The sequence below is a fragment of the Salvelinus fontinalis genome, unplaced genomic scaffold (assembly GCF_029448725.1).
Source record: "Salvelinus fontinalis isolate EN_2023a unplaced genomic scaffold, ASM2944872v1 scaffold_0198, whole genome shotgun sequence".
Taxonomy (NCBI): Eukaryota; Metazoa; Chordata; class Actinopteri; order Salmoniformes; family Salmonidae; genus Salvelinus; species Salvelinus fontinalis.
In genome coordinates, this window is record NW_026600407.1 from 105,055 (window position 1) to 130,044 (window position 24,990).

Consider the following 24,990-nt stretch of genomic DNA (forward strand, 5'->3'; position numbering starts at 1 on the left):
GGGCAGGGATTAGACATTAGAGATCAGAGGTTAGAAAATAGAGGTCAGGGGTTAGACATTAGAGGTCAGGGATTAGACATTAGAGGTCAGGGATTAGACATTAGAGGGCAGGGGTCAGAATTTAGAGGTCAGTGGTTAGACATCAGAGGTCAGGAGTTCGACGTTAGAGGTCAGGGGTTAGACGTTAGAGGTCAGGGGTTAGCAATTAGAGGTCAGGTGTTAGACATTAGAGATCAGGGGTTAGAGGTCCAGGGTTAGACATTAGAGGTCAGGTATTAGACATTAGAGGTCATGGGTTAGAGGTCAGGGGTTAGACATTAGAGTTCAGGGGTTAGATGTTAGAGGTCAGGGATTAGACACTAGAGGGCAGGGGTTAGATGTTAGAGGTCAGGGGTTAGACATTAGAGGTCAGGATTTAGATGTTAGAGGTCAGGGATTAGACACTAGAGGGCAGGGATTAAACATTAGAGGTCAGGGGTTAGACATTAGAGGTCAGAGGTTAGACGTTAGAGGTCAGGGGTTAGAAACTAGAGCTCAGGGGTTAGACATTAGAGGTCAGGGGTTAGATGTTAGAGGTCAGTCATTAGACATTAGAGATCAGGGGTTAGACATTAGAGGTCAGGGGTTAGATGTTATAGGTCAGTCATTAGACATTAGAGATCAGGGGTTAGAGGTCAGAGGTTAGACGTTAGAGGTCAGAGGGTAGACATTAGAGGTCAGGGGTTAGACGTTAGAGGTCAGGGATTAGACATTAGAGGGCAGGGGTTAGACATTAGAGGTCAGGGGTTAGACGTTAGAGCTCAGGAATTAGACATTAGAGGTCAGGGGTTAGAGGTCAGGGGTTATACATTAGAGGTCAGGGGTTAGAAGTTAGAGGTCAGGGATTAGACATTAGAGGTCAGGGGTTAGACATTAGAGGTCAGGGGTTAGGGGTCAAGGGTTAGAGGGCAGGGGTTAGACATTAGAGGTCAGGGATTAGAGGTCAGGGGTTAGACATTAGAGGTCAGGAATTAGACATTAGAGGACAGGGGTTAGAGGTCAGGGGTTAGATGTCAGGGGTTAGACATTAGAGTCAGGGGTTAGACGTAAGAGGTCAGGGATTAGACATTAGAGGGCAGGGGTTAGACATTAGAGGTCAGGGGTTAGACGTTAGAGGTCAGGAGTTAGACGTTAGAAGTCAGGGGTTAGATGTTAGAGGTCAGGGGTTAGCCATTAGAGGTCAGGGGTTAGACAGAGATCGGGGGTTAGAGGTCCGGGGTTAGACATTAGAGGTCAGGTATTAGACATTAGAGGTCATGGGTTAGAGGTCAGGGGTTAGACATTAGAGGTCAGGGGTTAGATGTCAGGGATTAGACACTAGAGGGCAGGGATTAGACATTAGAGGTCAGGGGTTAGACATTAGAGGTCAGGGGTTAGGGGTCAAGGGTTAGAGGGCAGGGGTTAGACATTAGAGGTCAGGGATTAGAGGTCAGGGGTTAGACATTAGAGGTCAGGAATTAGACATTAGAGGACAGGGGTTAGAGGTCAGGGGTTAGATGTCAGGGGTTAGACATTAGAGTCAGGGGTTAGACGTAAGAGGTCAGGGATTAGACATTAGAGGGCAGGGGTTAGACATTAGAGGTCAGGGGTTAGACGTTAGAGGTCAGGAGTTAGACGTTAGAGGTCAGGGGTTAGATGTTAGAGGTCAGGGGTTAGCCATTAGAGGTCAGGGGTTAGACAGAGATCGGGGGTTAGAGGTCCGGGGTTAGACATTAGAGGTCAGGTATTAGACATTAGAGGTCATGGGTTAGAGGTCAGGGGTTAGACATTAGAGGTCAGGGGTTAGATGTCAGGGATTAGACACTAGAGGGCAGGGATTAGACATTAGAGGTCAGGGGTTAGACATTAGAGGTCAGAGATTAGACGTTAGAGGTCAGGAGTTTGAGGTTAGAGTTCAGGGATTAGACATTAGAGATTAAACGTTAGAGGTCAGAGGTCAGACATTAGATGTCAGACATTAGATTTTAGAGGGCAGGGATTAGACATTAGAGATCAGAGGTTAGAAAATAGAGGTCAGGGGTTAGACATTAGAGGTCAGGGATTAGACATTAGAGGTCAGGGATTAGACATTAGAGGGCAGGGGTCAGAATTTAGAGGTCAGTGGTTAGACATCAGAGGTCAGGAGTTCGACGTTAGAGGTCAGGGGTTAGACGTTAGAGGTCAGGGGTTAGCAATTAGAGGTCAGGTGTTAGACATTAGAGATCAGGGGTTAGAGGTCCAGGGTTAGACATTAGAGGTCAGGTATTAGACATTAGAGGTCATGGGTTAGAGGTCAGGGGTTAGACATTAGATTTCAGGGGTTAGACATTAGAGGTCAGGGGTTAGATGTTAGAGGTCAGGGGTTAGACATTAGAGGTCAGGATTTAGATGTTAGAGGTCAGGGATTAGACACTAGAGGGCAGGGATTAGACATTAGAGGTCAGGGGTTAGACATTAGATGTCAGAGGTTAGACGTTAGAGGTCAGGGGTTAGAAACTAGAGCTCAGGGGTTAGACATTAGAGGTCAGGGGTTAGATGTTAGAGGTCAGTCATTAGACATTAGAGATCAGGGGTTAGACATTAGAGGTCAGGGGTTAGATGTTATAGGTCAGTCATTAGACATTAGAGATCAGGGGTTAGAGGTCAGAGGTTAGACGTTAGAGGTCAGAGGGTAGACATTAGAGGTCAGGGGTTAGACGTTAGAGGTCAGGGATTAGACATTAGAGGGCAGGGGTTAGACATTAGAGGTCAGGGGTTAGACGTTAGAGCTCAGGAATTAGACATTAGAGGTCAGGGGTTAGAGGTCAGGGGTTATACATTAGAAGTCAGGGGTTAGAAGTTAGAGGTCAGGGATTAGACATTAGAGGTCAGGGGTTAGACATTAGAGGTCAGGGGTTAGGGGTCAAGGGTTAGAGGGCAGGGGTTAGACATTAGAGGTCAGGGATTAGAGGTCAGGGGTTAGACATTAGAGGTCAGGAATTAGACATTAGAGGACAGGGGTTAGAGGTCAGGGGTTAGATGTCAGGGGTTAGACATTAGAGTCAGGGGTTAGACGTAAGAGGTCAGGGATTAGACATTAGAGGGCAGGGGTTAGACATTAGAGGTCAGGGGTTAGACGTTAGAGGTCAGGGATTAGACATTATTGAGCAGGGGTTAGACATTAGAGGTCAGGGGTTAGATGTTAGAGGTCAGTCATTAGACATTAGAGATCAGGGGTTAGACATTAGAGGTCAGGGGTTAGACGTTAGAGATCAGGGATTAGACATTAGATGTCAGGGGTTAGACATTAGAGGTCAGGGGTTAGACGTTAGAGGTCAGGGATTAGACATTATAGGGCAGGGGTTAGACATTAGAGGTCAGGGGTTAGACATTAGAGGTCAGGGGTTAGACATTAGAGGTCAGGGATTAGAAGTCATGGGTTAGACATTAGAGGTCAGGAATTAGACATTAGAGGTCAGGGGTTAGACATTAGAGTTCAGGGGTTAGACGTTAGAGGTCAGGGATTAGACAATAGAGGTCAGGGATTAGAGGTCAGGGGTTACACGTTAGAGGTCCAGGGTTAGACGTTAGAGGCAAATCACTAGACATTAGAGGTCAGGGGTTAGACATTAGAGGTCAGGGACTTTACATTAGAGATCAGGGGTTAGAGGTCAGGGGATAGACATTAGAGGTCAGGGGTTAGACGTTTGAGGTCAGTGGTTAGACATTAGAGGTCAGGGGTTAGACGTTAGAGGTCAGTGGTTAGACATTAGAGGGCAGGGGTTAGACATTAGAGGTCAGGGGTTAGACATTAGAGGTCAAGGGTTAGACATTAGAGGTCAGGGATTAGACATTAGCGGTCAGGGATTAGACATTAGCGGTCAGGCGTTAGACATTAGCGGTCAGGCGTTAGACATTAGAGGTCAGGGTTTAGACATTAGAGCGTCAGGCGCAATCAAAACTGTTTGAAAATTTAACTAGCCGGTTATTTAGCAACGTTCATATTACATTTTTGGGAAATGCTAGTTATCATTACCATGCACAAAAGGTCAGAGGTCAAGGGTTAGGATTAGGGCTCAGGGTTAAGGTTAGGAGTGAGGTGTGAGAGGTCAGTACTAACCACCGTAGCTTTGAGTTCCATGCTGCTAGGAGGAATGATGCGTCCTCCATACAGATAGGTCTTCCTCAGGTTCTGCTCACAAGCCTTTGCTATGCCTACGGTGAACACGTTACCAATATACAGTACCTATTAATACACAGAGGCATTACCTGGAGAATACACATTAACAATATACCTATTAATACACAGAGACATTACCTGGATAATACACATTACCAATATACAGTACCTATTAATACACAGAGGCATTACCTGGAGAATACACATTACTAATATACCTTTTAATACACAGAGGCATTACCTGGATAATACACATTACCAATATACATTTACAGCAACCTACCCTGAAACAGGAAAATATCTACATTGAAACAGGAAGACACCTACATTGAAACAGGAAGAAACCTACCCTGAAACAGGAAGACACCTACCCTGAAACAGGAAGACACCTACCCTGAAACAGGAAGACACCTACCCTGAAACAGGAAGACACCTACCCTGAAACAGGAAGACACCTACCCTGAAACAGGAAGACACCTAACCTGTAACAGGAAGACACCTAACCTGTAACAGGAAGACACCTACCCTGTAACAGGAAGACACCTAACCTGAAACAGGAAGACACCTACCCTGAAACAGGAAGATACCTACCCTGAAACAGGAAGACACCTACCCTGAAACAGGAAGACACCTACCCTGAAAAAGGAAGAAACCTACCCTGAAACAGGAAGACACCTACCCTGAAACAAGAAGTCACCTACCCTGAAACAGGAAGACACCTACCCTGAACCAAGAATATTTCTACCCTGAAACAGGAAGACACCTACCCTGAAACAAGAAGACACCTACCCTGAAACAGGAAGACACCTACCCTGAAACAGGAAGTCACCTACCCTGAAACAGTACTCCCTGGTTGTGGCAGGCGTCCTGTAGGAACTTTAACAGGAAGTCACCTACCCTGAAACAAGAAGTCACCTACCTTGAAACAGGAAGACACCTACCCTGAAACAGGAAGACACCTACCCTGAACCAGGAAGACACCTACCCTGAAACAGGAAGACACCTACCCTGTAACAGGAAGACACCTACCCTGAAACAGGAAGGCACCTACCCTGAAACAGGAAGACACCTACCCTGAAACAGGAAGACACCTTCCCTGAAACAGGAAGACATCTACCCTGAAACAGGAAGACACCTACCCTGAAACAGGAAGACACCTACCCTGAAAAAGGAAGAAACCTACCCTGAAACAGGAAGACACCTACCCTGAAACAAGAAGTCACCTACCCTGAAACAGGAAGACACCTACCCTGAAACAAGAATATTTCTACCCTGAAACAGGAAGACACCTACCCTGAAACAAGAAGACACCTACCCTGAAACAGGAAGACACCTACCCTGAAACAGGAAGTCACCTACCCTGAAACAGTACTCCCTGGTTGTGGCAGGCGTCCTGTAGGAACTTTAACAGGAAGTCACCTACCCTGAAACAAGAAGTCACCTACCTTGAAACAGGAAGACACCTACCCTGAAACAGGAAGACACCTACCCTGAACCAGGAAGACACCTACCCTGAAACAGGAAGACACCTACCCTGTAACAGGAAGACACCTACCCTGAAACAGGAAGGCACCTACCCTGAAACAGGAAGACACCTACCCTGAAACAGGAAGACACCTTCCCTGAAACAGGAAGACATCTACCCTGAAACAGGAAGACACCTACCCTGAAACAGGAAGACACCTACCCTGAAACAGGAAGACACCTACCCTGAAACAGGAAGACACCTACCCTGAAAGAGGAAGACACCTACCCTGAAACAGGAAGACACCTACCCTGAAACAGGAAGACACCTACCCTGAAACAGGAAGAGACCTACCCTGTAACAGGAAGAAACCTACCCTGAAACAAGACGACACCTACCCTGAACCAGAAGGACACCTACCCGGAAACAGGAAGACACCTACCCTGAAACAGGAAGACACCTACCCTGTAACAGGAAGACAACTACCCTGAAACAGGAAGACACCTACCCTGAAACAGGAAGACACCTACCCTGAAACAGGAAGACACCTACCCTGAAACAGGAAGACACCTACCCTGAAACAGGAAGACACCTACCCTGAAACAGGAAGACACCTACCCTGAAACAGGACGACACCTACCCTGAAACAGGAAGACACCTACCCTGAAACAGGAAGACACCTACCCTGAAACAGGAAGACACCTACCCTGAAACAGGAAGACACCTACCCTGTAACAGGAAGACACCTACCCTGAAACAGGAAGACAACTACCCTGAAACAGGAACACACCTAACCTGAAACAGGAAGACAACTACCCTGAAACAGGAAGACACCTAACCTGAAACAGGAAGACACCTACCCTGTAACAGGAAGACACCTACCCTGAAACAGGAAGACACCTACCCTGTAACAGGAAGACACCTACCCTGAAAGAGGAAGACACCTACCCTGAAAGAGGAAGACACCTACCCTGAAACAGGAAGACACCTACCCTGAAACGGGAAGACACCTACCCTGAAACAGGAAGACACCTAACCTGTAACAGGAAGACACCTAACCTGTAACAGGAAGACACCTACCCTGAAACAGGAAGACACCTACACTGAAACAGGAAGTCACCTACCCTGAATCGGACTCCCTGGTTTTGGCAGGCGTCCTGTAGGAACTTTAACAGGAAGACACTAATCTGAAACAGGAAGACACCTGCCCTGAAACAGGAAGACACCTGCCCTGAAACAGGAAGAAACCTACCCTGAAACAGGAAGACACCTAACCTGAAACAGGAAGTACCTACCCTGAAACAGGAAGACACCTACCCTGAAACAGGAAGACACCTACCCTGAAACAGGAAGTCACCTACCCTGAAACAGTACTCCCTGGTTGTGGCAGGCGTCCTGTAGGAACTTTAACAGGAAGACACTAACCTGAAACAGGAAGACACCTACCCTGAAACAGGAAGACACCTACCCTGAAACAGGAAGACACCTACCCTGAAACAGGAAGTCACCTACCCCGAAACAGTACTTCCTTGCTGTGGCAGGCGTCCTGTAGGAACTTTAACAGGAAGACACCTAACCTGAAACAGGAAGTCACCTACCCTGAAACAGGAAGACACCTACCCTGAAACAGGAAGTCACCTACCCTGAAACAGTACTCCCTGGTTGTGGCAGGCGTCCTGTAGGAACTTTAACAGGAAGACACTAACCTGAAACAGGAAGACACCTACCCTGAAACAGGAAGACACCTACCCTGAAACAGGAAGACACCTACCCTGAAACAGGAAGACACCTACCCTGAAACAGGATGACACCTACCCTGAAACAGGAAGACGCCTACCCTGAAACAGGAAGACACCTACCCTGAAACAGGAAGACACCTACCCTGAAACAGGACTCCCTGGTTGTGGCAGGCGTCCTGTAGAAACTTTAACAGGAAGACACCTACCCTGAAACTGGAAGACACCTACCCTGAAACAGGAAGACACCTAACCTGAAACAGGAAGACACCTACCCTGAAACAGGAAGACACCTACCCTGAAACAGGAAGACACCTACCCTGAAACAGGAAGACACCTACCCTGAAACAGGAAGACACCTACCCTGAAACAGTACTCCCTGGTTGTGGCAGGCGTCCTGTAGGAAGTTTAACAGGAAGTCACCTACCCTGAAACAGGAAGTCACCTACCCTGAAACAGGAAGTCACCTACCCTGAAACAGGAAGACACCTACCCTGAAACAGGAAGACGCCTACCCTGAAACAGGAAGACACCTACCCTGAAACAGGAAGACACCTACCCTGAAAGAGGAAGACACCTACCCTGAAAGAGGAAGACACCTACCCTGAAACAGGAAGACACCTACCCTGAAACAGGAAGACACCTACCCTGAAACAGGAAGACACCTACCCTGTAACAGGAAGACACCTACCCTGAAACAGGAAGACAACTACCCTGAAACAGGAACACACCTAACCTGAAACAGGAAGACAACTACCCTGAAACAGGAAGACACCTAACCTGAAACAGGAAGACACCTACCCTGTAACAGGAAGACACCTACCCTGAAACAGGAAGACACCTACCCTGAAAGAGGAAGACACCTACCCTGAAAGAGGAAGACACCTACCCTGAAACAGGAAGACACCTACCCTGAAACAGGAAGACACCTACCCTGAAACAGGAAGACACCTAACCTGTAACAGGAAGACACCTAACCTGTAACAGGAAGACACCTACCCTGAAACAGGAAGACACCTACACTGAAACAGGAAGTCACCTACCCTGAATCGGACTCCCTGGTTTTGGCAGGCGTCCTGTAGGAACTTTAACAGGAAGACACTAATCTGAAACAGGAAGACACCTGCCCTGAAACAGGAAGACACCTGCCCTGAAACAGGAAGAAACCTACCCTGAAACAGGAAGACACCTAACCTGAAACAGGAAGTACCTACCCTGAAACAGGAAGACACCTACCCTGAAACAGGAAGACACCTACCCTGAAACAGGAAGTCACCTACCCTGAAACAGTACTCCCTGGTTGTGGCAGGCGTCCTGTAGGAACTTTAACAGGAAGACGCTAACCTGAAACAGGAAGACACCTACCCTGAAACAGGAAGACACCTACCCTGAAACAGGAAGACACCTACCCTGAAACAGGAAGTCACCTACCCCGAAACAGTACTTCCTTGCTGTGGCAGGCGTCCTGTAGGAACTTTAACAGGAAGACACCTAACCTGAAACAGGAAGTCACCTACCCTGAAACAGGAAGACACCTACCCTGAAACAGGAAGTCACCTACCCTGAAACAGTACTCCCTGGTTGTGGCAGGCGTCCTGTAGGAACTTTAACAGGAAGACACTAACCTGAAACAGGAAGACACCTACCCTGAAACAGGAAGACACCTACCCTGAAACAGGAAGACACCTACCCTGAAACAGGAAGACACCTACCCTGAAACAGGATGACACCTACCCTGAAACAGGAAGACGCCTACCCTGAAACAGGAAGACACCTACCCTGAAACAGGAAGACACCTACCCTGAAACAGGACTCCCTGGTTGTGGCAGGCGTCCTGTAGAAACTTTAACAGGAAGACACCTACCCTGAAACTGGAAGACACCTACCCTGAAACAGGAAGACACCTAACCTGAAACAGGAAGACACCTACCCTGAAACAGGAAGACACCTACCCTGAAACAGGAAGACACCTACCCTGAAACAGGAAGACACCTACCCTGAAACAGGAAGACACCTACCCTGAAACAGTACTCCCTGGTTGTGGCAGGCGTCCTGTAGGAAGTTTAACAGGAAGTCACCTACCCTGAAACAGGAAGTCACCTACCCTGAAACAGGAAGTCACCTACCCTGAAACAGGAAGACACCTACCCTGAAACAGGAAGACGCCTACCCTGAAACAGGAAGACACCTACCCTGAAACAGGAAGACACCTACCCTGAAAGAGGAAGACACCTACCCTGAAAGAGGAAGACACCTACCCTGAAACAGGAAGACACCTACCCTGAAACAGGAAGACACCTACCCTGAAACAGGAAGACACCTAACCTGTAACAGGAAGACACCTAACCTGTAACAGGAAGACACCTACCCTGAAACAGGAAGACACCTACACTGAAACAGGAAGTCACCTAACCTGAATCGGACTCCCTGGTTTTGGCAGGCGTCCTGTAGGAACTTTAACAGGAAGACACTAATCTGAAACAGGAAGACACATGCCCTGAAACAGGAAGACACCTGCCCTGAAACAGGAAGAAACCTACCCTGAAACAGGAAGACACCTAACCTGAAACAGGAAGTACCTACCCTGATACAGGAAGACACCTACCCTGAAACAGGAAGACACCTACCCTGAAACAGGAAGTCACCTACCCTGAAACAGGAAGTCACCTACCCTGAAACAGTACTCCCTGGTTGTGGCAGGCGTCCTGTAGGAACTTTAACAGGAAGACACTAACCTGAAACAGGAAGACACCTACCCTGAAACAGGAAGACACCTACCCTGAAACAGGAAGACACCTACCCTGAAACAGGAAGTCACCTACCCCGAAACAGTACTTCCTTGCTGTGGCAGGCGTCCTGTAGGAACTTTAACAGGAAGACACCTAACCTGAAACAGGAAGTCACCTACCCTGAAACAGGAAGACACCTACCCTGAAACAGGAAGTCACCTACCCTGAAACAGTACTCCCTGGTTGTGGCAGGCGTCCTGTAGGAACTTTAACAGGAAGACACTAACCTGAAACAGGAAGACACCTACCCTGAAACAGGAAGACACCTACCCTGAAACAGGAAGACACCTACCCTGAAACAGGAAGACACCTACCCTGAAACAGGATGACACCTACCCTGAAACAGGAAGACACCTACCCTGAAACAGGAAGTCACCTACCCTGAAACAGGAAGACACCTACCCTGAAACAGTACTCCCTGGTTGTGGCACGCGTCATGTAGGAACTTTAACAGGAAGGGCTTCAGGACCTCAGAGCAGCGATGGAATGCAGTCAGGATGTAAAGCAACCTCCAGCCACGCTGACAACTGTCCCTAAAGGTTAAAGGTTAAAGGTTAGAGGTCAGAGTTAGAGGTCAGGATTAGAGTTAGGATCTTACGGTTTAGAGCTGGTGTTTCATGTAATCTGTTTGAGGAGTTGACAGTAGGGTCAGGTGTCAGAGGTCAGGGGTCAGAGGTCAGGGGGTTAGAGTTAGGATCTTACGGTTTAGAACTGGTGTTTCCTGTAATCTGTTGGAGGAGTTGACAGTAGGGTCAGGGGTTAGAGGTCAGGGGTCAGCGGTCAGAGGTTAGAGGTCAGGGGGTTAGAGTTAGGGTCTTACGGTTTAGAGCTGGTGTTTCCTGTAATCTGTTTGGGGTGTTGACAGTAGGGTCAGGGGTCAGGGGTCAGAGGTCAGGGGGTTAGAGTTAGGATCTTACGGTTTAGAGCTGGTGTTTCCTGTAATCTGTTTGAGGAGTTGACAGTAGGGTCAGGGGTTAGAGGTCAGGGGGTTAGAGTTAGGATCTTACGGTTTAGAGCTGGTGTTTCCCGTAATCTGTTTGAGGATTTGACAGTAGGGTCAGGGTCAGAGGTCAGGGGTCAGAGGTCAGGGGGTTAGAGTTAGGATCTTATGGTTTAGAGCTGGTGTTTCCTGTAATCTGTTTGAGGTGTTGACAGTAGGGTCAGAGGTCAGGGGTTAGAGTTAGGGTCTTACGGTTTAGAGCTGGTGTTTCATGTAATCTGTTGGAGGAGTTGACAGTAGGGTCAGGGGTTAGAGGTCAGGGGGTTAGAGTTAGGATCTTACGGTTTAGAGCTGGTGTTTCCTGTAATCTGTTTGAGGTGTTGACAGTAGGGTCAGGGGTCAGAGGTCAGGGGTCAGAGGTCAGGGGGTTAGAGTTAGGATCTTACGGTTTAGAGCTGGTGTTTCCTGTAATCTGTTTGAGGATTTGACAGTAGGCTTCATCCTTCATCAGACCAAACTGTCCAATCAGCTAGAGAGAGGGAGAACACACACATCACACAGACGCCGGAAACACAAAACCAGCAACTGTTAACGGTGAGGGTGATACCTTCAGGAAGGTTAACGGTGAGGGTGTCACCTTCAGGAAGGTTAACGGTGAGGGTGTCACCTTCAGGAAGGTTAACGGTGAGGGTGTTACCTTCAGGAAGGTTAACGGTGAGGGTGTTACCACGGTGAGGGTGTTACCACGGTGAGGGTTTTACCTTCAGGAAGGTTAATGGTGAGGGTGTCACCTTCAGGAAGGTTAACGGTGAGGGTGTCACCTTCAGGAAGGGTAACGGTGAGGGTGTCACCTTCAGGAAGGGTAACGGTGAGGGTGTTACTTTCAGGAAGGTTAACGGTGAGGGTGATACCTTCAGGAAGGGTAACGGTGAGGGTGATACCTTCAGGAAGGGTAACGGTGAGGGTGATACCTTCAGGAAGGTTAACGGTGAGGGTGATACCTTCAGGAAGGTTAACGGTAAGGGTGATACCTTCAGGAAGGTTAACGGTGAGGGTATTACCTTCAGGAAGGTTAACGGTGAGGGTGATACCTTCAGGAAGGTTAACGGTGAGGGTGTTACCTTCAGGAAGGTTAACGGTGAGGGTGATACCACGGTGAGGGTATTACCTTCAGGAAGGTTAACGGTGAGGGTGATACCTTCAGGAAGGTTAACGGTGAGGGTGATACCTTCAGGAAGGGTAACGGTGAGGGTGTCACCTTCAGGAAGGGTAACGGTGAGGGTGATACCTTCAGGAAGGTTAACGGTGAGGGTATTACCTTCAGGAAGGTTAACGGTGAGGGTGATACCTTCAGGAAGGTTAACGGTGAGGGTGATACCTTCAGGAAGGGTAACGGTGAGGGTGTCACCTTCAGGAAGGGTAACGGTGAGGGTGTCACCTTCAGGAAGGGTAACGGTGAGGGTGATACCTTCAGGAAGGTTAATGGTGAGGGTGTTACCTTCAGGAAGGTTAACGGTGAGGGTGATACCTTCAGGAAGGTTAACGGTGAGGGTGTCACCTTCAGGAAGGTTAACGGTGAGGGTGTCACCTTCAGGAAGGTTAACGGTGAGGGTGTTACCTTCAGGAAGGTTAACGGTGAGGGTGTTACCTTCAGGAAGGTTAACGGTGAGGGTGTTACCACGGTGAGGGTGATACCTTCAGGAAGGTTAACGGTGAGGGTGATACCTTCAGGAAGGTTAACGGTGAGGGTGATACCTTCAGGAAGGTTAACGGTGAGGGTGTTACCTTCAGGAAGGTTAACGGTGAGGGTGTTACCTTCAGGAAGGTTAACGGTGAGGGTGTTACCTTCAGGAAGGTTAACGGTGAGGGTGTTACCACGGTGAGGGTGATACCTTCAGGAAGGTTAACGGTGAGGGTGATACCTTCAGGAAGGTTAACGGTGAGGGTGTTACCTTCAGGAAGGTTAACGGTGAGGGTGATACCTTCAGGAAGGGTAACGGTGAGGGTGATACCTTCAGGAAGGTTAACGGTGAGGGTGATACCTTCAGGAAGGTTAACGGTGAGGGTGATACCTTCAGGAAGGTTAACGGTGAGGGTGTTACCTTCAGGAAGGTTAACGGTGAGGGTGTTACCTTCAGGAAGGTTAACGGTGAGGGTGTTACCTTCAGGAAGGTTAACGGTGAGGGTGTTACCACGGTGAGGGTGTTACCACGGTGAGGGTGTTACCTTCAGGAAGGTTAACGGTGAGGGTGTTACCTTCAGGAAGGTTAACGGTGAGGGTGTTACCACGGTGAGGGTGTTACCACGGTGAGGGTGTTACCTTCAGGAAGGTTAACGGTGAGGGTGTTACCACGGTGAGGGTGTTACCTTCAGGAAGGGTAACGGTGAGGGTGTTATCTTCAGGAAGGTTAACGGTGAGGGTGATACCTTCAGGAAGGGTAACGGTGAGGGTGATACCTTCAGGAAGGTTAATGGTGAGGGTGTTACCACGGTGAGGGTGTTACCACGGTGAGGGTGTTACCTTCAGGAAGGCGTTGACTACTTCTTGTTCTGTCAGTCCCTTCAGGGGGTGGTCTCCCATGAAACGCATCACCGCTGTGAACATGACATACCAGGACATAGTAGGACATACCATGACATAGCAGGACATAGTAGGACATACAATGACATAGCAGGACATAGTAGGACTTAGCATGACATAGCAGGACATAGTAGGAAATACCATGACATAGCAGGACATAGTAGGACATACCATGACACAGCATGTCATAATAGGACATACCATGACATAGCAGGACATAGTGGGACATGATATACCATGACTTAACATAACGGCCCATGAAATGACAAAGGCATAAAATGGCATAGCATGACATAGCAGGACATAGTTGGACATACCATGACATAGCAGGACATAGTAGGACCTACCATGACATATCAGGACATAGTAGGACACACCATGACATATCAGGACATAGTAGGACATACCATGACATAGAATGACATAGTAGGACATACCATGACATAGCAGGACATAGGACACACGATGACATAACAGGACATACCATGATATAGCAGGACATAGTAGGAAATACCATGACATATAATGACATAGTAGGACATACCATGACATAGCAGGACATAGTAGGACATGATATACCATGACGGCCCATGACATGAAATGACAAAGGCATAAAATGACATAGCATGACATATCAGGACATAGTAGGACATAGCAGGACGTACCATGACATAGCAGGACATAGTAGAACATGCTGTACCAAGACTTAACATAACGGACCATGACATAAAATGACATGATAAAGTCATAAAATGACATAGCATGACATAGCATAAAAAAGCATCGGCATAGCATGACATAGTGTGACGTATAACTTACATAGGAAGATGTCTGTAGCCACTCTGTTCATAGCAGGGTCAGTGAACTCTATCAGAGATTCAGACAGTGGAGACTGGAGGAGAGAGAGATATAATGGAACACTATCAGAGATTCAGACAGTGGAGACTGGGGGAGAGAGAGATATAATGGAACTCTATCAGAGATTCAGACAGTGGAGACTGGGGGGAGGAGAGAGATATAATGGAACACTATCAGAGATTCAGACAGTGGAGACTGGGGGAGAGAGAGATATAATGGAACTCTATCAGAGATTCAGACAGTGGAGACTGGGGGAGAGAGAGATATAATGGAACTCTATCAGAGATTCAGACAGTGGAGACTGGAGGAGAGAGATATAATGGAACACTATCAGAGATTCAGACAGTGGAGACTGGAGGAGAGAGATATAATGGAACACTATCAGAGATTCAGACAGTGGAGACTGGAGGAGAGAGATATAATGGAACACTATCAGAGATTCAGACAGTGGAGACTGGGGGGGGAGAGAGATATAATGGAACACTATCAGAGATTCAGACAGTGGAGACTGGGGGGGGAGAGAGATATAATGGAACTCTATCAGAGATTCAGACAGTGGAGACTGGGGGGGGAGATAGATATAATGGACCACTATCAGAGATTCAGACAGTGGAGACTGGAGGAGAGAGATATAATGGAACACTATCAGAGATTCAGACAGTGGAGACTGGGGGGGGAGAGAGATATAATGGAACACTATCAGAGATTCAGACAGTGGAGACTGGAGGAGAGAGATATAATGGAACACTATCAGAGATTCAGACAGTGGAGACTGGGGGGGGGGGAGAGAGATATAATGGAACACTATCAGAGATTCAGACAGTGGAGACTGGGGGGGAGAGAGATATAATGGAACACTATCAGAGATTCAGACAGTGGAGACTGGAGGAGAGAGATATTATGGAACACTATCAGAGATTCAGACAGTGGAGACTGGAGGAGAGAGATATTATGGGAATCTATCAGAGATTCAGACAGTGGAGACTGGAGGAGAGAGATATAATGGAACACTATCAGAGGAGAACTTGATGTTATAATGATGTGTTATAATGTGTTATAATGTGTTATAATGTGTTATGTGTTACCATGGAGACCTTGATGTGTTATAATGTGTTACCATGGAGATCTCGATGTGTTGCAATGTGTTATAATGTGTTATAATGTGTTATAATGTGTTACCATGGAGAACTTAATGCGTTATAATGTGTTATAATGTGTTATAATGTGTTACCATGGAGAACGTGATGTGTTATAATGTGTTATAATGTGTTATAATGTGTTACCATGGAGAACTTAATGTGTTATAATGTGTTATAATGTGTTACCATGGAGAACGTGATGTGTTATAATGTTTTATAATGTGTTATAATGTGTTACCATGGAGAACTTGATGTGTTGCAATGTGTTATAATGTGTTACCATGGAGAACTTGATTTGTTATAATGTGTTATAATGTGTTATAATGTGTTACCATGGAGAACTTAATGTGTTATAATGTGTTATAATGTGTTACTTTGGAGAACTCGATGTGTTATGATGTGTTATAATGTGTTATAATGTGTTATAATGTGTTATTATGTGTTATTATGTGTTACCATGGAGACCTTGATGTGTTATGATGTGTTATAATGTGTTATAAGTTGATATACTGTGTTATAATGTGTTATGTGTTACCATGGAGAACTTGATGTCTTATAATGTGTTATAATGTGTTATAATGTGTTACCTTGGAGAACTTGATTTGTTATAATGTGTTATAATGTGTTATAATGTGTTACCATGGAGAACTTGATGTGTTATAATGTGTTACCATGGAGAACTTGATGTGTTATAGTGTTATGTGATATAAGTTGATATACTGTGTTACCTTGGAGAACTTGATGCGTTATAATGTGTTATAATGTGTTATAATGTGTTATAAAGTGTTAGAAAGTGTTAGAAAGTGTTATAATGTGTTTTAATGTGTTTTAATGTGTTATAAAGTGTTATAAAGTGTTATAAAGTGTTATAATGTGTTATAATGTGTTATAAAGTGTTATAATGCGTTACCTTGGAGAACCTGACCATTTCAAAGGGATCTCTGGTGTCTTTGGGCTTCTTGGACTTCACAGAGGCACTGTGGGGAGGAACCACAGATAAACACACTACTGAGGGACACAGGGAAGGTGTGTGAGAAGTGTGTGTGTTGTATGTGTGTTTCATGTTTTTGTGCGTGTGTGTGGTGTGTGTGTGTTGTATGTGTGTTTGATGGGTGTGTGAGTGGTGTGTGTGTGATGTGTGTATATGTGTGTATGTGTGATGTGTGTATATGTGTGTATGTGTGATGTGTGTGTGTTGTATGTGTGTTTGATGGGTGTGTGAGTGGTGTGTGTGTGTGATGTGTGTGTGATTGTGTGTGTGTGTGTGTGGTGTGTGTGGTGTGTATGTGTGTGTGTGATGTGTGTGTGTGTGTGTGATGTGTGTGTTTGATGGACGTGTGAGTGGTGTGTGTGTGATGTGTGTGTGAGTGGTGTGTGTGTGTGGTGTGTGTGTTTGATGTGTGTGTGAGTGGTGTGTGTGTTGTATGTGTGCGTTTGATGTGTGTGATGTGTGTGTGTGTGATGTGCGTGTATGTGATGTGTGTGTGTGTGTGTGATATGTGTGTGTGTGTGTGTGTGTGTGTGTGTGTGTTTACCCCTTTGCAGCTGGTTGTCTGTAGTATTTCTTTGCGAACTCCACCATATCGTACTGCGTGTCCTGCAGAACGTTCTCATCGATGTCTAGGACCTCATCACCCCCCTCCTAAACCACAGCAACATGTATACAGTAGTATAGTAGTATAGTGGTATAGCAGTATAGTAGTATAGTAGTATAGTGGCATAGTAGTATAGTAGTATAGTAGTACAGTAGCATAGTAGTATAGTAGTATAGTAGTACAGTAGTATAGCAGTATAGCAGTATAGCAGTATAGCAGTATAGTAGCACAGTAGTATAGTAGTACAGTAGTATAGCAGTATAGTAGTATAGCAGTATAGCAGTATAGTAGCACAGTAGTATAGTAGTATAGTAGTATAGTAGTATAGTGGTACAGTAGTATAGTAGTATAGTAGTATAGTAGTATAGCAGCACAGTAGTATAGTAGTATAGCAGTATAGCAGTATAGCAGTATAGCAGCACAGCAGTATAGTAGTATAGCAGTATAGCAGTATAGTAGCACAGCAGTATAGTAGTATAGTAGTATAGTAGTACAGTAGTATAGCAGTATAGTAGTATAGCAGTATAGTAGTATAGCAGTATAGCAGCACAGTAGTATAGTAGTATAGCAGTATAGCAGTATAGCAGCACAGTAGTATAGTAGTATAGCAGTATAGTAGTATAGCAGTATAGCAGTATAGCAGTATAGCAGCACAGTAGTATAGTAGTATAGCAGTATAGCAGTATAGCAGTATAGTGGTACAGTAGTATGGTAGTATAGCAGTATAGCAGTATAGTAGTACAGTAGTACAGTAGTATAGTGGTGTAGTAGTATAGTAGCACAGTAGTATAGTAGTATAATAGCATAGTAGCATAGCAGTATAGCGGCACATTAGTATAGTAGTATAATGGTATAGTGGTATAGTAGTATTGTGGCACAGTATTATAGTAGTATAGTGGTATAGTAGTATAGTGGTATAGTAGTATAGTAGTATAATGGTATAGTGGTATAGTAGTATTGTGGCACAGTATTATAGTAGTATAGCAGTATAGTAGTATAGTGGTATAGTAGTATAGTAGCGCAGTGTCATGGTAGTATAGTAGCGCAGTGGTATAGTAGTATAGTACTACAGTAGCACAGAGGTACAGTAGTATAGTAGTATAGTGGCACAGAGGCACAGTAGTATAGTGGTTCAGTGGTATAGTAGTATAGTAGTATAGAATTATAGCAGTATAATGGTATAGCAGCACAGTAGTATAGTGGTATAGTAGTGCAGTAGTATAGTAGTATAGTAGTATAGTAGTATAGTGGCACAGAGGCACAGTAGTATGGTGGTATAGTAGTTCAGTAGTATAGTAGTATAGTAGTACAGTGGTATAGTAGTATAATAGTACAGTGGTATAGTAGTATAGCAGTAGTACAGAGGTACAGTAGTATAGTAGCATAGCAGTAGTACAGAGGTACAGTGGTATAGTGGTGTAGTAGTAGTACAGAGGTACAGTAGTATAGTGGTATAGTAGTGTAGTAGTATAGTAGTATAGTAGTATAGTAGTATAGTATTATAGTGGTACAGTAGTATAGTAGCACAGTAGTATAGTAGCACAGTAGTATAGTAGTATAGTAGTATAGTATTATAGTGGTACAGTAGTATAGTATCACAGTAGTATAGTAGTATAGTAGTATATTCGTGTATTCGTATATTCGTATAGTGGTACGGTGGTACAATAGTATAGTAGTATAGTAGTATAGAGTTATAGTAGTATATTCGTATATTCGTATAGTAGTATAGTAGCAGAGTAGTATAGCAGTATAGTAGTATAGTGGTATAGTAGTACAGTAATATAGTAATATAGTAGTGTAGTGGTATATTAGTACAGTAGTAGAGTAGTATAGTGGTATAGCAGTATAGTAATATAGTAGTACAGTGGTATATTAGTACAGTAGTAGAGTAGTATAGCAGTATAGTGGTATATTAGTACAGTAGTAGAGTAGTATAGCAGTATAGTGGTATATTAGTACAGTAGTAGAGTAGTATAGCAGTATAGTGGTATATTAGTACAGTAGTAGAGTAGTATAGCAGTATAGTGGTATATTAGTACAGTAGTAGAGTAGTATAGCAGTATAGTGGTATATTAGTACAGTAGTAGAGTAGTATAGTGGTATAGTGGTATATTAGTACAGTAGTAGAGTAGTATAGTGGTATAGTGGTATAGTAGTACAGTAGTAGAGTAGTATAGTAGTATAGTAGTATAGCAGTATAGTAATATAGTAGTACAGTGGTATATTAGTACAGTAGTATAGTAGTATAGTGGTATAGTACTACAGTGTGTGTGTGTACAATAGTAAAGTGTGTGTGCACAGTACCACAGTGTGTGTGTGTGTGTGTGTCAGTGTGTACCTCCAGGGTGGGATCTATCTCGTGAGCGGCCGCGCTGGACGCCACGGCCACAGCCATAGCTGATGTCACGGCAACCCGCCCTGCTCCTCCTTTAAGCTCCGCCCTGCGGTTGGCCGGTAGGGACAGGAAGTCAGGAGCGGCGACGGGACGGACACAATCTGTCGGGAACGCCCCTGCACGACCAAACACCCCTCCGAACTTCCAGCCTGGTAGAACAACAGACAGGGGAAGACACACAGGAGAGACGGATGGATAGATGAGGTGGAGGAAGAGGAGAGAGATGAGGTGGAGGAAGAGGAGAGAGAGATGAGGTGGAAGAAGAGGAGAGAGAGATGAGGTGGAAGAAGAGGAGAGAGAGATGAGGTGGAGGAAGAGGAGAGAGAGATGAGGTGGAGGAAGAGGAGAGAGAGATGAGGTGGAGGAAGAGGAGAGAGAGATGAGGTGGAGGAAGAGGAGAGAGAGATGAGGTTGAGGAAGAGGAGAGAGAGATGAGGTGGAAGAAGAGGAGAGAGAGATGAGGTGGAGGAAGAGGAGAGAGATGAGGTGGAGGAAGAGGAGAGAGAGATGAGGTGGAGGAAGAGGAGAGAGAGATGAGGTGGAAGAAGAGGAGAGAGATGAGGTGGAGGAAGAGGAGAGAGAGATGAGGTGGAAGAAGAGGAGAGAGAGATGAGGTGGAAGAAGAGGAGAGAGAGATGAGGTGGAGGAAGAGGAGAGAGAGATGAGGTGGAGGAAGAGGAGAGAGAGATGAGGTGGAGGAAGAGGAGAGAGAGATGAGGTGGAGGAAGAGGAGAGAGAGATGAGGTGGAAGAAGAGGAGAGAGAGATGAGGTGGAAGAAGAGGAGAGAGAGATGAGGTGGAGGAAGAGGAGAGAGAGATGAGGTGGAGGAAGAGGAGAGAGATGAGGTGGAAGAAGAGGAGAGAGAGATGAGGTGGAGGAAGAGGAGAGAGAGATGAGGTGGAAGAAGAGGAGAGAGAGATGAGGTGGAAGAAGAGGAGAGAGAGATGAGGTGGAGGAAGAGGAGAGAGAGATGAGGTGGAGGAAGAGGAGAGAGATGAGGTGGAAGAAGAGGAGAGAGAGATGAGGTGGAGGAAGAGGAGAGAGAGATGAGGTGGAAGAAGAGGAGAGAGAGATGAGGTGGAAGAAGAGGAGAGAGAGATGAGGTGGAGGAAGAGGAGAGAGAGATGAGGTGGAGGAAGAGGAGAGAGAGATGAGGTGGAGGAAGAGGAGAGAGATGAGGTGGAGGAAGAGGAGAGAGAGATGAGGTGGAGGAAGAGGAGAGAGAGATGAGGTGGAGGAAGAGGAGAGAGATGAGGTGGAGGAAGAGGAGAGAGAGATGAGGTGGAGGAAGAGGAGAGAGAGATGAGGTGGAGGAAGAGGATAGAGAGATGAGGTGGAGAGAGATGAGGTGGAGGAAGAGGAGAGAGAGATGAGGTGGAGGAAGAGGATAGAGAGATGAGGTGGAGCAAGAGGAGAGAGAGATGAGGTGGAGGAAGAGGAGAGAGAGATGAGGTGGAGGAAGAGGAGAGAGAGATGAGGTGGAAGAAGAGGAGAGAGATGAGGTGGAGGAAGAGGAGAGAGAGATGAGGTGGAGGAAGAGGAGAGAGAGATGAGGTGGAGGAAGAGGAGAGAGAGATGAGGTGGAGGAAGAGGAGAGAGAGATGAGGTGGAGGAAGAGGAGAGAGAGATGAGGTGGAGGAAGAGGAGAGAGAGATGAGGTGGAGGAAGAGGAGAGAGATGAGGTGGAGGAAGAGGAGAGAGATGTTGTCTCACCAAAGTCTGGCGTGTCTCTCTTCATCTCCTCAAGAAACACCACCTTCTTCCTCACAACAGAGCCGTAGCTGTACCCTGTAACACACACACACACACACACGCACACGCACACGCACACACACACAGTTATAGTTAGAGGACGTATGTGTGTTGGGCTGTGATGTCATCAGTGTGCATGGGGGGCGGGGCTCACCCTTTTCCAGTCCTTCCGTGACCTGCAGCCTGATGATGTCACCTTTATGGAAAGTGAGCAGAGGACGCTCGTCTGTCACAAAGTTACGCTCTGCTACCACATACTCAGAGTCCTGGAAAAGGAGGAGGGGAGAGGGGGAGGGGAGAGGAGGAGGGGAGAGGGGGAGGGGGGGGGAGGAGGAGGGGGGAGAGGAAGGGAGAGGGGGAAGAGGGAGAGAGGAGAAGAGAGGGGGGAGAGGGGGAAGAGGGGGGAGGAGGGGAGAGGGGGAAGAGGGGGAGGAGGGGAGAGGGGGAAGAGGGGGGAGAGGGAGGGAGAGGGGGAGGAGGGAGAGGAGGAGGGGAGAGGGGGAAGAGGGGAGAGGAGGAGGGGAGAGGAGGAAGGGGAGAGGAGGAAGGGGAGAGGAGGAGGGGAGAGCAGGTGGGGGGAGGGGGAGGAGGGGAGAGCAGGTGGGGGGAGGGGGAGGAGGGGAGAGAGAGGAGGAGGAGGAGAGAGAGGGAGGAGAGGAGGAGGGGGGAGGAGGGAGGGAAGAGGAGGAGGGGAGAGGGGGAGGAGGGGAGAGAGAGGAGAGGAGGGGAGAGGGGGAGCAGGGAGGGAAGAGGCGGAGGGGAGAGGGGGAGGAGGTGAGAGAGAGGAGGAGGAGGAGAGAGAGGGAGGAGAGGAGGAGGGGGGAGGAGGGAGGGAAGAGGAGGAGGGGAGAGGGGGAGGAGGGGAGAGAGAGGAGAGGAGGGGAGAGGGGGAGCAGGGAGGGAAGAGGCGGAGGGGAGAGAGAGTGAGTAATTTGTATTTCCGGTAACAAAACAACAAATCAACTTATCAGAGATCTTAAATGGTACATTCCATTATGTTGTGGTTGTTCCTCCTTGCTCTGGTTATCAGAGATCTTAAATGGTACATCCCATTATGTTGTGGTTGTTCCTCCTTGCTCTGGTTGCTCGGTAACAAGTGTTCATCCTTAACTCGGCTAATAACAAAATAAACAGTTTTGCATAAATTACCAAATGCAATGTTTTTTGCATTTCCCTTCCTCAGTAATAAAGTAAATATAAATATAATAAAGTAATAAAGTAGTATTAATTAGTATTGTGCGTTGGTATTAATTAGTATTGTGTGTTAGTATTAATTAGTATTGTGTGTTGGTATTAATTAGTATTGTGTGTTGGTATTAATTAGTATTGTGTGTTAGTATTAATTAGTATTGTGTGTTGGTATTAATTAGTATTGTGTGTTGGTATTAATTAGTATTGTGTGTTGGTATTAATTAGTATTGTGTGTTAGTATTAATTAGTATTGTGTGCTGGTACTAATTAGTATTGTGTGTTAGTATTAATTAGTATTGTGTGTTGGTATTAATTAGTATTGTGTGTTGGTATTAATTAGTATTGTGTGTTGGTATTAATTAGTATTGTGTGTTAGTATTAATTAGTACTGTGTGTTGGTATTAATTAGTATTGTGTGTTAGTATTAATTAGTATTGCGTGTTAGTATTAATTAGTATTGCGTGTTAGTATTAATTAGTAGTGTGTGTTGGTATTAATTAGTATTGTGTGTTGGTATTAATTAGTATTGTGTGTTGGTATTAATTAGTATTGTGTGTTGGTATTAATTAGTATTGTGTGTTAGTATTATATGTTTACCGTCGTGATCTCAGTAATAAAGTAGTTGTGTATTAGTATTAATTAGTATTGTGTTAGTATTAATTAGTATAGTGTGTTAGTATTAATTAGTATTGTGGGTTAGTATTAATTAGTATTGTGTGTTGGTATTAATTAGTAGTTGTGTATTAGTATTAATTAGTATTGTGTGTCTCACCTTCTTGATCTCATTGATAACGTAGTTGTGTGTTAGTATTAATTTGTATTGTGTATTAGTATTAATTAGTATTGTGTGTTGGTATTAATTAGTATTGTGTGTTGGTATTAATTAGTATTGTGTGTTAGTATTAATTAGTATTGTGTATTAGTATTAATTAGTATTGTGTGTTGGTATTAATTAGTATTGTGTGTCGGTATTAATTAGTATTGTGTATTAGTATTAATTAGTATTGTGTGTTGGTATTAATTTGTATTGTGGGTTAGTATTAATTAGTAGTGTGTGTGTACCTTCTTAATCTCAGTAATAACGTAGTTGTGTGTTGGTATTAATTAGTATTGTGTGTTGGTATTAATTAGTAGTTGTGTATTAGTATTAATTAGTATTGTGTGTCTCACCTTCTTGATCTCAGTGATGAAGTAGTTGTGTATTAGTATTAATTAGTATTGTGTGTCTCACCTTCTTGATCTCAGTGATAAAGTAGTTGTGTATTAGTATTAATTAGTATTGTGTGTCTCACCTTCTTGATCTCAGTGATAAAGTAGTTGTGTATTAGTATTAATTAGTATTGTGTGTCTCACCTTCTTGATCTCAGTGATAAAGTAGTTGTGTATTAGTATTAATTAGTATTGTGTGTCTCACCTTCTTGATCTCAGTGATAAAGTAGTTGTGTATTAGTATTAATTAGTATTGTGTGTCTCACCTTCTTGATCTCAGTGATAAAGTAGTTGTGTATTAGTATTAATTAGTATTGTGTGTCTCACCTTCTTGATCTCAGTGATAAAGTAGTTGTGTGTTAGTATTAATTAGTATTGTGTGTTAGTATTAATTAGTAGTTGTGTATTAGTGTTAATTAGTATTGTGTGTTAGTATTAATTAGTATTGTGTATTAGTATTAATTAGTATTGTGTATTAGTATTAATTAGTATTGTGTATTAGTATTAATTAGTAGTTGTGTATTAGTATTAATTAGTATTGTATTTTAGCAGTAATTAGTATTGTGTATTAGTATTAATTGGTATTGTGTGTTAGTATTAATTAGTATTGTGTATTAGTATTAATTAGTATTGTGTGTTGGTATTAATTAGTATTGTGTGTTAGTATTAATTAGTATTGTGTGTTGGTATTAATTAGTATTGTGTGTTTGTAGTAATTAGTATTGTGTATTAGTACTAATTAGTATTGTGTATTGGTATTAATTAGTATTGTGTGTTAGTATTAATTAGTAGTGTGTGTTAGTATTAATTAGTATTGTGTGTTGGTATTAATTAGTATTGTGTGTTAGTATTAATTAGTAGTTGTGTATTAGTATTAATTAGCATTGAGTATTAGTATTAATTAGTATTGTGTATTAGTATTAATTAGTATTGTGTGTTAGTATTAATTAGTATTGCGTGTTAGTATTAATTAGTATTGCGTGTTAGTATTAATTAGTATTGTGTGTTGGTATTAATTAGTATTGTGTGTTGGTATTAATTAGTATTGTGTGTTGGTATTAATTAGTATTGTGTGTTGGTATTAATTAGTATTGTGTGTTAGTATTATATGTTTACCGTCGTGATCTCAGTAATAAAGTAGTTGTGTATTAGTATTAATTAG

The 24,990-nt window shown here is 44.6% G+C and overlaps 1 protein-coding gene across 1 annotated transcript in view; it reads right to left on the reverse strand.

Annotated features, from left to right (window-relative positions):
* Positions 1 to 24,990, reverse strand: part of LOC129844361 (unconventional myosin-XV-like) — a gene marked incomplete at its 5' end in the record, with an annotated part of 207,290 nt that overhangs the window by 23,919 nt on the left and 158,381 nt on the right. Inside the window, 10 exons of the mRNA XM_055912680.1 lie at positions 4,118 to 4,212; positions 10,570 to 10,700; positions 11,554 to 11,636; positions 13,629 to 13,702; positions 14,508 to 14,580; positions 16,596 to 16,662; positions 17,221 to 17,327; positions 19,619 to 19,824; positions 21,390 to 21,464; positions 21,583 to 21,694. Coding sequence (XP_055768655.1) covers positions 4,118 to 4,212; positions 10,570 to 10,700; positions 11,554 to 11,636; positions 13,629 to 13,702; positions 14,508 to 14,580; positions 16,596 to 16,662; positions 17,221 to 17,327; positions 19,619 to 19,824; positions 21,390 to 21,464; positions 21,583 to 21,694 — 1,023 coding nt within the window. The remainder of the gene's footprint in view (positions 1 to 4,117; positions 4,213 to 10,569; positions 10,701 to 11,553; positions 11,637 to 13,628; positions 13,703 to 14,507; positions 14,581 to 16,595; positions 16,663 to 17,220; positions 17,328 to 19,618; positions 19,825 to 21,389; positions 21,465 to 21,582; positions 21,695 to 24,990) is intronic.